The sequence below is a fragment of the Triturus cristatus genome, chromosome 10 (genome assembly GCF_964204655.1).
Source record: "Triturus cristatus chromosome 10, aTriCri1.1, whole genome shotgun sequence".
Lineage (NCBI taxonomy): Eukaryota > Metazoa > Chordata > Amphibia > Caudata > Salamandridae > Triturus > Triturus cristatus.
The window spans coordinates 997,831,901-997,847,816 of record NC_140593.1 but is presented as its reverse complement, the minus strand read 5'-3'; the positions used below and the strand labels follow the sequence as shown (position 1 = coordinate 997,847,816).

At 44.3% G+C, this 15,916-nt stretch overlaps 1 protein-coding gene across 2 annotated transcripts in view; it reads left to right on the top strand.

Annotated features, from left to right (window-relative positions):
* Positions 1-15,916, top strand: part of SHMT1 (serine hydroxymethyltransferase 1) — a 174,822-nt gene that overhangs the window by 96,026 nt on the left and 62,880 nt on the right. For both annotated transcript variants that reach the window (XM_085628984.1, XM_085628983.1), the window contains exons 6-8: positions 7,536-7,617; positions 8,994-9,206; positions 9,599-9,715. In XM_085628984.1, coding sequence (XP_085485110.1) covers positions 7,536-7,617; positions 8,994-9,206; positions 9,599-9,715 — 412 coding nt within the window. The remainder of the gene's footprint in view (positions 1-7,535; positions 7,618-8,993; positions 9,207-9,598; positions 9,716-15,916) is intronic.

Below are 15,916 nucleotides of genomic sequence, written 5' to 3'. Positions count from 1 at the left end.
CCTGTGGACGGTATGGTGTTGTAAACTTATAGTTAACGCCACCCTTTCCACATAGCAGTGATGTAGCTAGACATGAAGTTAGTACCTCTGTCTTACAAGACCTTAGGGATCCCAACTCTGGAAAAGATTCCCTGGAGGGCCCTCGCCACTACAGGCGCTGTTGTGGTCCTAAGGGGAATAGCCTCTGGATATCTAGTGGCATGGTCCACCACCACCACTAAGATTAAACTATTTCCAGATGCTGTTGGAAGGTTTATGGGACCTGCAATGTCTAATTCTACCCTCCCAAAGGGAACCCCAACCACTGGTAGTGGGATTAAGAGGGCTTTTTTGTGCCACCTGACTCAACACTGGCTTGGCAGGTGACACAGGAGTGACACAACTACTTAGTGTCTTCATACATGTGGGGCCAGTGAAAGTGAGGGACAAGCCTGCCCCAAGTCTTGCTTTGTCCAAGATGTCCAGCAAGGGGAATGTTGTGTGCCATGGTCAATAGGAAACACCTGAACCTCTGAGGTATAACCAACCTCCTGGTGGCACCAGGTTTGGGGTCTCTACTTTCAGTCAACAGGAGCCCATCTTCCCAATAAGTCCTGTGGGACACACTGGCATTCCCTGCTTCTTCAGCAGCAGCTTGCTGTCTTGAGTTGTTCGAGAGAAGGGCTGACCTTCTGCTCCAGACTCAAGCTCCTCTGGGACAGTTCCTCCACAGGTACGGAGATCATCTCCCCAGGAGACTGATTCTCATTGGGAGTCTGAGAGGAGAATACATCTTTACCCTTCCTGCTCCTTCTCTTTGGAGCTGGCTGGTTCCTTTTTTCAGGATCCAGGGCTCCCTCGGTGCCTAACTTCGTGACCTGAGCCCTAGTGACAGCAAAGGCACTGGCTGAAATTTCTATAATCTCTGCATGAGTCCTGAACTCACCTCAGACAGGCTGAAGTTTCCAAATCATTGCCCAGTAGACAGTCCACAGGTAGATCTGAGGATGTCACAACTCTTTGGGGCAGTTACCTTTCCCCAGCCGAGAATGACAACTGCCATGGAATGATCTGTCCTGACATTACTAGCACTGGTCTCTTGGTAAATATGACCAAGTAGAATCTGCTAAGGAGACACAAGTTTCCCTGTCACCATTGTGACACTAGTACCTATATCCCTGTAACCTAGAGCTTCCTGACCATTGATGAGACGTGGTGTCTGTGTTTTCCCAAGTTAGTGGGACTTACAATAAGGGTGGCAAGCTCCGTACCACCATCACAGACTAAAACAGCCTTGTGGGTGTCCCGACTAGGCCATATTCCACTTCAGTCCCCAAGGTTAACCGAGATAAACCCTTGGGGCCACTACTACTATTAGTGTTATTGCTAGGGGCACTAGGAGGTTTAGGAGTAGTAGTAGCAGTATTGGTGCTAGATTTAGAGCAATTCGCATCCTTCGCCCTATGGTCTTCTTTTTTTTTTTTTTTTTTTTTTTTTCTTTTTTTTTTATACAAAGAGCACCAAGGTTTCTTGTTGGAGGATGAAGAGAACTGGGACCTACCCCTAGAGGAAGCGTTTTGAGGACCTTCAGAAGACTTTCTTTTCTTTAGATTTCCCCCCACCTTTCTCTTGGGCCTTTGAATAATCTTGCTTCTTCTGGTCACCACCACCATGAAAATTTTGTTTCCCCCTGGTGCGGACCCATTTGTCTGCCTTCTTTCCCAATTCTTGGGGAGAGGGAACATACGAGTCCACCAGGTACTGGTGCAGTTGCTGATTTGGACAGTTAAGGAAGTGTTCCCTCACAAGTAAATTATACAGTCCTTCATAATCTTGCACGTTTCTTCCATGAAGCCAGACTTCCATAGCCTTAATAGCCCTATCTACAAAATCTACCCAGTCGTGCGTGTGTGCCTTCAGTTGTGCCTTAAAATGTAACCCTGTATTGCTCAGTGGTTAACCCAAACCCATCTATGAGGGCACTCTTCAAGACTTTGTAATTGTCTGCATCTTCTTCCTTTACAGTCAAGAGTTTCTCTACCTTTGTTAGCAAAGGAGAGCCACAGGGAAGCTGCCCACTGTGCCTGAGGAACCTTCTGAACTTTACAGGCCCTCTCTAAAGCAGTAATCCACTTAAAGATGTCATAACCTGCCTGGTAAGGAGTGACTAGCCTGCTCAAGTTCCCAGTTTCAAAGAAGTGTTCCCTAACTCTAGGATCACTAGTGCTGCCTCAAGGGGATTCTAAAACAAAATTCTTCCTAGCCCTCTGGGCGCCTAGGGTTTCCTTATCCAGGGCCAACTGTTCCTTCTTGAGTCTGTGCTTGGCTCTCATGTTTGAGCAGGTGGTATTCCCTTCCTAAAGAATCCACCCTCTTTCTAGAGATTGAGGTTCCTATTGAAGTGGCAGAGGAGGTTGAATTAACTGAGGAGGGCCTGGACCTCCCCTGAACTCTTTGTACCCTCCCAGGAGGGACAAATGTGGTCCTAACTCCAGTGCATCCCTCTGTCACTAGAACAGTTCCCTGGGGGACTAGGGTTCTCCAGTAAGGGGTCTTCAGACTCCTTCTGGACATGCTCCGAAGCAGAGTCATTGGTGTTGGACACTCCTGACTCATCTTCTAGAGCAGCACCACCCATATCCAAGTTATCCTGCCCATCTGAACTCTTTCCTTGGTAGCAATAACTATTCACCGAAGATTACTTCACTGTTGATACGCAACTCTCCCAATGTCACTTGTAAATAAATCATCATAGTCTTGAGCAAGGCCTCCATTCCTTCAATCATTGTTTGAATTAAGTGCTCAATATTTTGGCTCAGATAATCCTAGCTCAAGGCATATTTGCTAGTTTTTATTTTATAGTTTTTGTGGACCCCCGTATAACGTTTTTGTGCTTTAGTGCATCCCACACACTACTCATTTGTGACCCTCCACCCACTGTATTCATTTGTAAGGTTCACATACAAATACTAGGTTTCCGGTGTTCATCACTAACGCCTCATATCTGAGCTTTGCCACACACCTCATTCTGCAGATCTCACTATACTGATCTTCTGTGAGCATCTCATGTGTCTCTCACAGCAGGCTCTTTTACATTGGTAAGCATCTATCTTCCTTATTAACACTGTACATCTCATTTTTGTGTGCATCCCACACGGCTAATTTTTATTGCAAATTTATCTCCTAGTGCTGCTTATATTTTGTGCAAGAAAATGCAGATTGAGTGCACTCTACACTCACATCTTCCATCTACAATAACGCTGCTCATAGATTGAACAACAAAAGTTGCTGTAAAGTTTGCTATACTTTGTGATGCATTAAGGGTTTCTCCACTGTCTAGCCACAGGAATGCAGGCGATGCACTTCCAGTGTTTGAGAAACTTTTCTAGCTCTCCTTCTTGTACCCTGGCAGACCAGGGGTTTCCAAAAGAGATCAGACTGACTTCAATACTCAGACACACAGATTTCTATACCATACTATTAGACCTGCCAGCCTTAGGGTTGTCTTCTCCCAAACCTTTTGCCTGCTTACCTCCTCTTTTTGCTGATTCTTTTTGTTGGCCGTAGGACTTTGAGCACCTTACCAGTGCTGAAGTGCATGCGCTTCTCCCTTAAACATGGAAACATTGGTGTATACACAACTGGCATATTTAATGTTCTGGTAAGTATTTTGTACAGTGGTATTATACCATATATCCAGGGCCTGTAAATTAAATGCTACTAGTGCGTCTGCAGCACTGATTGTGCCACCCACACCAGTAGCCCTTTAAACATGTTCAGGCCTACCACTGCAGAGCCTGTGTGTGTGTAGTTGTACTGCCATGTTGACTTGGTATTAAAAGAAAACGCTTGCTAAGCCTTAAACTTCTTTTATTACACATAAGTCACCCCTAATGTAGGCTGAGGATAGCCCATAGGATAGGGTGCTATGTTACTAAAAGGTAGGACATGTACTTTTACGTTTTGCATGTCCTTGTAGTGAAAAACACCTACATTCGTTTTTCACTATTGTAAGGCCTACTCCTCTCATATATTAACATTGGGAATTTCTCGATACATTCTTTTAAGCTGTAATTGCTGATTAGAAAGGAATAGCTGTGCCATTGTTTTACATATTTGGAATGGGAATGATCAATCCTCTTTATAGGTAAGGTTGGATTTCATATTACTATTTTAGATAAGCCACTTTTACAAAGTGGACATTTCTCAGCTCTTAAAGCTCTGTGTGCCTGTAGCCTCTCATGAAGAGCATTCATTTGATTATTCCTTTTTCGTCTCACCTTTGTTTGCTTGGTGCATGAAGAAGTAAGATTCAAAAACATGTTTTTTCACATTTGCTCAAATTACTTTGTGAATGTAAATAACAAAGCATACTTGTAAATTGTGACTACATACCTGCTTTTATCAGTGTTTCACTACAAAACGATACGATTGTATTAGTTTAACAGAGCGTGCAGCAGACAATGGGCGATTTTGCATAGGGTCACCAGAAAGTCCAAAAAGTTGTCCTTGTCCCCCCCCCCCCCCCCCCCCCCCCCCCAGAAATTGTCTCCTACGCCCCTGAACACCAGTTCTCCTCCTTTTATTACTCATGTCAAGTGACACCTACTTAGCATAGAGGTGAAGAGACAACAATAAGCACTTCATCACTTATAGGCACGTAGACCACCCTTCATAAGAGTCGTGTTGCTACCACCTCATCACTATTCTCAGCTGAATGCCACAAGACAGATTTACAACCTCAAACCAGCCTGGCTTTCACAAAACTCAATGACTGACTGTCTATTCTACACAAATATATGCTGCATCTCCTGACACTCTTCCTCTTTCACCTCCTTTGAATGATAATATAGAAATTATTATAGTCAAAGGTCAGCGTAACTAAGCACTTGTCGCTAGGATTCATAGTGCATCTGCATCGTAAAGTATCTAAGGCCGGCGGCATAATGGCCAACGTTCAGCTTTGTTAAGCATTTGTCAATTGAAGATTAGATATGTAGTGTATCACATATCTATGGAGGTCGGTGACATAACCCCTAGTAATCTAGTGTGTAGGTAGCTGTTATGATGACCTTGGATTATAACCATTTCTACTTTCTCATTTCTCATTATTCTGCATTGACAAAGCAACAGAATTTTAGCCGTAGAACTTATCTTCAGTCTTGGTCCGGGAGTATGCTTTGACATCTGAATTAACAAACTGCAAAAAGAAAACTACCATTAAAATCACATTTTGCATATCTTGATCAACTCTTATGAGTTATTTGCCAAGAACCACTCTGTTCCCCACAAAAACAGCCTCAAAATGTTGTGGTTGGCATTATTAAAAGTTGCAGAAAGATCAAGCAAGGCCCGGTGCAATGATTCAGTCTGCTGCCAAACTCTGGTTGTCCAGAGTGGACATAGAGGCTGAGACGGCACCAAGATGCCACTGGCTTGAGTTTCGTTCTGTCTTCATTTGGCAGTGCTGCCTGCTGTCTTGACATTGGATACTATTTCGGTGCTTTGTTTTGCCTGTGCCATCCCTTCAAGTTATGACCCAAGTAGCCTTTTGCTCGGTCTGTGCTTCCTGTGAGCCTCTCCAAACTATACGATGTTCTTTCTCTGTTGTAGACTGGTTTTCAGTTGCTTTTTATATCCTTCACCCTACTTATTTTCTCTACACAGTGCATCATCTCTGGATACCCAGGTAAATAGCTGAAAGGTGAAATACTACTTAACCCTGTTTGGCATGGTTATGACTAGAGCCAAAACCCCTGCCCTGTTTAACTTGACCCATGTCCCCCACTTTCATCATAATGCAAATAGACCCTGACAAAGATTCACTGATTCCACCTCTCCTTTAGCTTTCCTAAAACTTCTGTCACACTGGGAGTTTGGGCTACAACACTCCTGGGTGAGTCTCGCAGCTCTCTATAACAGGGATGAATATACAATCCCTGCTCCTATGGGGTGCTCCGTGAAAGTCCTGAGTTGACTCTTACTATGGTGGACTTAACAATTGTTGCTTCTCAGCCGCTCCTGGGAGCACTTCATTTAGTAATCTGTGGTTCCTTAACTGTTTCTCAAGAGATGAGCTTCTGTGATTCCTAGGTGTATGGGTCGCTCATAAAGTTCCACAGTTGATGATTGTTTAGTTGAAAGAATGGCAGCATCCAGAAACTTGTGTAGTTTTAGTGCCCTGCAGTAAATGGCAACTAGGTAGCACACGGTGTGATTAAAGAGCAGGTCAGGGTAGTTCTAATTTTGGTGATTGATTTGCACAGGTTACGGAGTTTTGCGACAGTTGGAGTTTATATAGTCCATTTTTTGAGTGTAGTATTAGCTCATGCTTATTGACCTTGAGGCATGCAGGATTGCTGAGTGAATGTCATAAATTTTGGTTTTTAAATATTATTGCTTTTCCAATGGGAGATTACTGCTTCAATTGGCCATTTAATATTGAGCTGGCTTTTAGGAGTGAATTTGTGGTTTCTTTGTAAACCTGTTTGCGGGGTAGATGTATCTGTGTTGCTCTTCTCTCTTCCAGGTAATTCTCTGTGATTCAGCTTTTTCCTGGAAACCTGCTGTTATATTCTGGGGAAAGTACTCGTCTGAATTAGCTGGTGACCTGGTTTCGGTGGACTCCCTATAGTATTCGGTGGTTGTTTAACAGTGCCTATGGGGATTGACTTCTGTCATTTCTAGGTGTACTCCATATAGTGTACTTTAGGTAGCATATTTTTGTCTGTTGGACTTGATCTCTCAAGGTTTGGGCTACATGTGCACATGGTGAGAGCATCTTTCTACATTAAATGTGGACCCTACAGATCTACATCAGTGGTGGCTTTTGCTTGATTATTAGATCACCTAATAAAGGCAAGTGCGCCCAAATCTGTTCTCTCACTCTGTGACATTTCATGCTTAAGTACAGTAACAAAGCCACATTTTACTGCACATCTCCGGACCTCGCATACCATACCAAACACGTTGCATATAGGTAGATCTAAGAACAATTCCCTTTTCAACCACAAAGTCCAAAGCATTATCCAGGAACCTGATGTATATGAGTGCTTTGTGAGCCATTCAGGTGTACGAAGTTCTTATTAATTCTTGTTAATTAGTACAATACAATAAATACATTGATTTTCTACAGTACAACACAATACAGATTAACAAAGGGTAGGACAATTAAGGTTGACGAGTACATCTTCAAAATGGAGTTTGGATTAGAAAATTCCTGCAAAAACCTATGGTTAATCGAAAAACATCTCCAGGTAAAGCACTGGAAATTCATTAAGGACCAATGTTGTGAACATTTATACAGTTTGGTGGCTGCTGAATTTTAATTCCACGCACTTCAAGAAATGTTTGGTGACTCATTTACTGGGGTAAGCCAGTCCTGCTTCTGCGGAAGAATTGAAAGAGGTCTGCTTGGAAATCTGGTTTGGAATTGCTACAGTTCTACTCTATCATTGTATCACTATGTTACGGAATTCCATGGTAGCCTGTGCAATACATGCCGTTCAATAGTTTGTCTTTCGCTTCTGATTCTTGAATGTTCTTTCACTTACTAGGTGAACCCAAATACTGGCTACATTGACTATGATCGACTAGAAGAGAACGCCCGTCTGTTCCATCCAAAACTGATCATTGCAGGTATTGTGACTCATGCTGAAGTGGAGATATGTGGCCTTAATGTAACTATGCAATATTAGTTCTCATGTCCATGCTTTAAGTCCAGCTGAAATATAAAAAGTGCATAGGATTAAGTGTTGGGTAGTCCTCTTTCCATTTGTTTCCAGTCCAGGCGACCAACCCTTTAATTCCTTTCTGACCATTCTCTCTCTCTCCCCATTTGTATCCTACCCTCCATGTCTGTTCCATTTTACCCCTTCTGATCCCTTCTTCCTGCTCCCTAGCCTTAGACCACGCTCTTAGCAGGATCGTGAGCTTCTGTATAATCCGAATAAGGAAAATGTATAAAAGACACTACAATACTCTTAATATGCGACTACTAGTGCATACTTATCAAAGGTTGGCCAGAGCCTACTGCATCCTAAGATTCTTTTGGGAGGAAACCCTTTACATAGACCTGCTTCTCTTACAATAACTTGTAGCCTTTCACAGAACTGAATGCATTTATTGTTTTCCACAGAACCAAATTCAGAAATGTTGTTCTGTGCAGGGATGATATTTAATGTCTTACTGCATTGGAAAGTCACAATCTCTCTTCAAGCATGACAGACCTCTTGAGTCCTTTTCTAAGCTACAAGTGTTTCATTACTGCACAGACGCCCTTGACCGTGGTGTCAATTGATGGATTATAAAAGCAGTGTTTTTGGGAGTGTATGTATGTTTATTGTGGATTAAAGCATTAACATCTAGCTTTCCTATGCTACAATTTGGAAAGGGAATTGAAGCCCAGTGAGTTCAGTAAGCTCAAAGATTCATTGAAATCCCCTGATGGACTTCTTGAGGACTCTAGGGTCTGGAATAAATGACTGGATTTGTTTGTTGCTGTGGAAATCTGGTCTCTGAAGTTTGGGTGCTTCAGAACGGGAGACTGGCTTACCTAAAGGCTTTGATGGTACAGTTGTTTAAAATCCTTTGCTCACATCTAATCCTGGATTTCTCAAGGGCAGGTGACAGACCCCAAAACAAATTCTGCGTCCGTTTGGTGTGACCCTGTTAATATATCTCATAAAACGAAATGAAAATTTGACACACATTGAGAATGCGGTGTGCTGAAGTGTGTTTTGAATTGCATCTGTGTTTCGATGGAATAAAGCATACAGTGCATTGGGGTGTATTAAATGTGGCCATAGTACTTAGTAAGTCATGGCTTAATGGCCATATTCAATCAATAGTGATTTCTAAAACCAGGGGTTAGAGGATGGATGTTCATTTAAAAAATACGAAGTACTGAAAATGGTTAAGTACTTTGAGCGTACGTTAGTAACTAGGTTATCCTAATGTCCTCATCCACATCTGTGCCATTATTAATTGCAAGTACTTATTTCTCTTGGTTCCAGGTGTCAGCTGCTACTCGCGTAACCTGGACTATGCCCGAATGAGAAAGATTGCAGATGAAAATAGTGCAATTTTAATGGCAGACATGGCTCATATCAGTGGGTTGGTAGCAGCTGGAGTGGTGCCATCACCGTTCGAGCACTGTGACGTGGTATCCACTACAACCCACAAAACTCTGAGAGGTTGCAGGTCTGGCATGATTTTCTATAGAAAAGGTGGGTATACTTGATACTCATTAACTCTGCCCCAGCCTTATTTTCTGCCAGTTGTGTTTTTTTTCTTCTTTAATGGGTCTTTTGTTTTTTTTTGTTCAGCACATGGAACAGAACATGCATGCTTCACTGCGATATAGTACATTTTTTGGCCTTCTAAACAGTAAAGTATATCCACAAATGCTGGCAATATTGTTGATGCAATCAAATGCACCTTTCTGAGCCCATACCAACTAAAGTTCCCAGTTGTGTATTGAGGCCAGTTTGCCATGGTCCCCAAATCTGTGTGTTTTTTGCTATATTATCTGCCCTTATACACGGTCTCCTCCTATTTTCTGCCAAAATATTAGCAGAGAACAAAACAATACATACTAAGCCCCATTTTCCTTTTGCAGGTGCTCGAAGTGTTGATGCCAAAACCGGAAAAGAGATCATGTACAATATTGAAGGGCTCATTAACCAGGCTGTTTTCCCTGGACTACAGGGTGGGCCACACAACCATGCCATTGCTGGTACGTTAACATTTTTCATTGGGTGTGCACTAACCACTTGTTTGAGGGGAGGGGGGACAATCCGGGGCTTAGACTGTTCGCAAGAATTCATCCTATTATCTTTTGTGTTTGTACTGTGCTAAAGGGCCATGGGTATGCCATGCATGAGTTCCGTGCTCACTATGCAACAGGATCCACGGTCTGGGGTTGCTGGTGTTCGCTTCTGAAGGTTTCCTCATCTGACTGTTTGGGATGCACTGTTCCTATGGGTTGCATGGTCCGTATTGCCTCGCATTAATGCTGGCCTCTATCTAGAGTGCCACAATGAGCGAGAAATGATAGGTTGGGATGCTACATAGTGGTTGCCAGTGCCTTAGACTGTTTACGCATACCTTCCATCACCGTTTGTGTGTTTTATTTAGTGGTCTTTATTTTCAGACCTGCTGTGTCTTCAGAACTATAAATGACCTTAAAAATGAAGTAACATTGGTTAATTCTTTAAAGTGCAGTAGAAATTGGAGACTGCAACAGAATTTAGTTTGACCCTAACTTGCTAAAGCTTCAAATAACCCTAAGACACATCTCTGCAATAAACTTATGTTTTGAGAGCCTGAGTTGCAAAGGGAGAAAGCTGCGTACCCACAACTCATCCCAGGTTTTTTCTGTATACGAGTCAAGTCGCACAAAAATTAACTAGCCTTTTGGGTAGTAAGTTTGTTAGGCAAGCAGTACTACTCAAAATACCCTGACATTGAACTACATAAACCACGAAGCAAAACACGGAGTGTAATTGTGAAGCACATACTACTGCCATTTAGCCCATTTTCAGTGGGCCCCTTTATTTAAGGTTTATTGTAGCTCTCTTAGTATTTCCGTAGAGGGTTTTAAAGGCTGCTCTTTGCAGCTTTATAGGACCCAATAGAGGTTTTAGTATTCATTTCAAATAACAAGTTCTGCCTTTGGGATGTATAGTAAACTTGATAACTTTAGTGAGGTTAATCAGTAGCCGGGAACGCTTGATGGTGAATAACCAGACTGATTTAATCAGTTTGCTTGAAAACCTTGTAACCTGAACCTCAGTGCCAATGGAACTACCTACATATTAAACATGCATGATGAGCTAGATTGTCAGTCATCATTTCTCCAAAGCCTTATTTTCCTCACTCAAACACAACTAGTCTTGTTGGGGATGGGGGTCAGATAGATGCTTGTTGGTTTGTCCACTGTCTGTTTCTCATAGAAGGTTGGGAGGAAATTGACTCCAGATTGAAAATGTTTCGAGTACCCACTTAATTTTATTGGTGGTGGTCATAATTCTCAAAGATTTGTCATCTGAACCATTTAAACAGTTGTACAGGTGTTTGGATTCCAGTGTATTGCCACTGCCAGGCACACTATCCTTAAAATCTAGAAAACAAAATACAAGCCGCTTTATGGAGTTTGACTGCTAAAGACATCTCCTCAAGCCACCTTAAAAAGAATGATTTTCAAATGCATGGGGTAATAATGTTAGTGGCCTGTGCAGCTGTAGATACAGATGCTGTGCATACTCCTGCTATCTAGTGTTCGGCTCTGATGTGTACAACTTGTCTTTGTTTGAAGTCTATTGAGTCCAAATGTATAGTGACTCCTCCCTTGGGCAGTTTTGCGCAAGAACATAGACTCCATAGTTAGATTGCTTTCTACCGCTATATAGTTAGGATGTGCTTTGCCGAGGCTCTAAGTCAACGCAGCATCGTAGACTTGGTTGGGGCCTCCTGAGTTTTCTCTGTTTCCGATAGTTTGTCGAACAATATCTGCATTATTTTCTTAGTCAAGGAGTCCGCAATCGAACATTCTGCTTTGAGGGTGATATCCTTTGGTGTGGTCGGCACCTGGCCATGCTTCTTCAACATAGTTTGCCTTTGAAAATTATCACAGAGTAATGGAAAAGAGATCTTTTTTTTTTATACTGTCCACGGCGCCACTGCAAGTACTCATGGACAGACCAGCACGTCTGCAAACTTTGCCGTTCCCCAGACCACAACGAGGCTTCTTGCTCCACCCGTCTTTCGTTCAGGTCCAAGAAAACCATCTGGAATCGTCGTGATCGACGCCTCACACAATAGCAATTGCGCAATGACGGGAAGAGGAGATTCCCAATACCTTCAGGGAAGACGTCGAACAGTAGTAAATAGGGGGGGGGGGGGGGGGGGGGTCAGGCTAAGAACCCTCTGCCGACTCAACTGCCACTGCTCTCCATCCAGGGCCGGCACTGATCCAAAGCTTCGGAGCAGACATCGTGCCCAGCTCAGGCACTGAGTCTGCACCCTTAAAGCAAACCTTCCTTGATGTCGGCAACCTCTTCGGCGCCCCCTCCTGGCTCGACACTGAATAGCACTTCTGAGTCGAAGCAGCCATTGATGTAGAAACACGCTTTCAGCTCTTGGGAAAGCTAGACACTGGCCTCCATCGAACCAAGAAGTAAAGGTAGAAAAGGAGTGGCTATATCTGCAGCCCCTGCCAAACAGTGACTCCCTTTCCCTGCCACCCAACCGTACAACACCTGCCTGGGGAAGACTACAGGGGTTCCTACGACAATGGTGCAACATCACTTCAGACTTGTGGGTCCTAGCTATTCTAGAACACTGGTATTGTCTTGAACTCACTGCAACACCACCAACCATACCACTACGACAACACTCTCTCTCCCCTCAACATCTGCACCTTCTGAAAAAGGAAGTAAAACCCCATACCAAAAGGGAACCACTGAGCCAGTGCCACACCACCACAGAAATACGGCGGTGTGCTCTCTCTATTTCCTAATTCCCAAAAAAGATGGCTCTCTCCGGCGCAACCTGGACCTTCGGCCTCTCAACAAATACATTAAATCCGAGCATTTCCACATGGTTACGCTCCAGGATGTCATACTGCTCATAAAACAAGGCACTTTATGACCGCCCTGGATTTTAACAGCACCTATTTTTACATCTCAATTCACGCAGCACATTTGTCCTCATATTTGCGGTAAGTGACCAGCATTCAGTTCAAAGTTCTCCCCTTTGAGGTCACCACTGCACCCAGGGTGTTCGCAAAATGTTTGGCTGTGGTCGTGGCTAACTTGTGAAGGACCAGCATCCACGTCTTTCTAGTCAGGAATGTACGTTCGACCGAAATTCAGAAAGCCCAGCAGAGATTGTAATTTCTTCAGTGTCGTAGGAGCACGTAGCCATGCACATTTCTCTAGGAAGTGCGGAGCCAATCCTCGACCTTCATTGTTAAGTTCGTATCCCAAAAACAACACTGTATATTTCGCAATGTGAGACTTCGCAAAGTTGAATTTGTAACCGAAGTCTGCAAACAAAACAATAATGCGATCAACGCTACACAGATGCGGCCACAACTTGTCATCTGTGAGATAAATATCATCCACATACGAGTACGCATCAGTGTCTATGCTCTCTAACAGAGAGACAACGCGAGCGGCGAAGACACCAGGGCTGTTTTTATAGCCCATCGGTAATCTTTTGAAATGTTTTTGTTTGCCACCCGAGGTAAACGCCGTCCGTTCACTACTAAGAGAGGACAGGTTATGGCTATAAAAGCCATTGGAAATGTCAAGTGTGGTTTTAAACCGTTTTCTCACGAGACTATCGACGAGAGCCGAACTGTGGGTATTTTGTTCTGCGCATGTCCGGCAATGTGAGTTTAAATGCCGGTAATCCAAAACCAGGCGGTACGACCCGTCTGGCTTCGTCACAGTGAATAAAGGATTATTCATTGGTCACACACGTTTCAATTACACCTTGATATTCCAATTGTTCAAGGATAGCTGCGACGTGAGGTCTTGCTTCGCGACGCATGTTATATTGGGGTTGTGGCTGGGGCGTGGACCGCAACGGAATTTCATGGCTGGGGGACAATTTATCCCAGCCTACCCGATTACGATACAACGCAGGTGCAAGCACCAGAGCCCACTCCTCGCCGAACTTCTTAGCTTGGTCCTTTGGCACTGTGTGCGCAAAGGACGGGAGGATCACCTCCTCCCCTCTAGGAGCTTCTAAGACGAAAGCCGGGGGCCAATCAGCCTCTGCCAATAGAATATCATAGGAAGAGGTCAGATTATCCCAAAAAATCCATTTAATCGTGCGTTGTATGTCACCTTCAATTAAAAGGACTATATTGTACAGTCTATCAGGGGGAGCCACTCTAGTGTCAGCGGTTTCTACAGTTATGAACGTATCAGTTGCTGTCGCCACCAGATATGGACGCAGTGCTTGTCGCACTACTGTAACTTCCGTCGCGCTGTTGAGCAGCGTTAGTGCCCATGTCAGGTTCTGAAGCTGCGTCCGCACCATCTGTGGCATACCTCGCTGTTAGCGCAGCAACTTTCTTTTTCCGAAACGGGGGTCTTTGACGTGCAGACTCGTCCTGCTTGCCTTTGCTGTCAGTCTGACGGGGTTGCTCACGACTTTGAGCACCCCTTCCTTTCCCACGGTCTTTGCCACTGGATTGTGAAGCCGATGTTTCCTGTGAAGAACGAGGAGAGCGTTGTTCAGAAATCTGAAATCTATCAGGTGACTTAATACGAGATCGATCGCGCAGATCATATGTGCGTTCGCTAGATGACTGCACGGGCGAGGCAGGATGAGACCTCTGTTTCTGTTGCTGCTTCCCCTGTTTCTTTGTTCGCCAACTTTGTTTAGGAAAATGTGGGCGTTCGTCTTTAGTAGACGAGCTCACCTTAGTTTGCTGTACTACATCAGGAACTACCACAGTTAGTTTAACACCCAAGGCACTACGGCCCACGGTCCTATAGGCTTGCACAATTATTTTAGCTAACTCTTTAGGCCTGTCGAGCTCATCCACGCGGTCCAGCTTATTAGCCACTTGGAACTGCATGGCATCGCCTTTGAGGTTGCCATGGAAGCCACCACATCGAACACTCCGACAAGCCTCATTCCTAATTCAACAGCAGCCTCTGCTCCGTGATTCTCTTGAACACGTTTAATAACGGAGGGTAGTACAGACATAGACGGAGTGCCAAAGCACTTCGAGTAGGTCGCTGCAAAGACCTTGCCCCAGTTTGTGCAATCGGCCATATCTGGCACCAAGTCTTTCGGCAAACTAATGGTGAGAATCCTGTGTTTCTCCACAGGAGTGGTATGCGGAAAAACCGCCTCCAGTTGGTCAAATTTCTCAGCAAGCCAATAAGGAAAGTCCTCCTTATTTTGGGGGCGCTTCTCCATTACCGAATTAACCATAACAGGACTAATAACCACCGCATGGTGGTCTGTTGGTTGTCCCGCAACCGCGGGTGCCCCCACCTGTACGTTGCGTGACACGTACTGCACTAAAGCCCTATGAACTGTAATCCGGGATGTGTGTAGTACCCGCAACTCAGCCACCGCCACAGTGAGATAGCGGGGATGAGGCGTAAATCCGGCTAGCACCGGCCATGTGGCCCCTGCAATAGACAACGGGGCCATTCTAGCCGGTGCAACCGCATGGGGAAGGGCGCCATTAAACCAAATGGTATGCTGCCAGGCAGAGATTGGAATTTCTTGTGTCCTATACGGCGTATAGACCGCAGGTAGCTGCGTGGGAGTAAAGGAATGAAACGTATCATCGTCCACATCCACCGTCGGAAAAGTCACCCAAGAGTAAAACAACTCATATGGGTAAGACGCATCAGCGCTCACCACAAAAATAACAGCCATCCCATCATCTGGCACCCCATACGTCGTCAAATGACTGCGCAGAGGTGTACGACTATGCGCGGCTATATCAACCGCCATAGGGACACACTAAAGAGTATCAACGATATCAACAGTAGCACTGGGGTTCAGTAAAAATAACCTTTTTAATGATCAAGCTTGAAAGAACCTATTAGTCGAAACACAAGTAGGTTAAACCCGCCACTCCCGTTAACCGGAAACCAGAGTGAGGGTGTTGTGGACTAATACAAGTACTACTAAGGCGTTTCAAATCAATTGACCAAACGTTAGGTGCGCCATGTTGCAGGGATTCTGCTTATGCACAGGAAACCAGGACCTCAGTGAATTGTGGTGTACCAAAAACTCACCTCAGAACCCCTTATCCGACCAGCATCAGTGTCCCATTCGTTATCCGAGTTTTATCTCGGCGGTCCCAATGTATAGACCACCCACAACAAGCGACTTATGGTATTCTCAGGAATGGTGGGAATCAGAAATACCTGTTCGTAATTATTCTCATATCAGT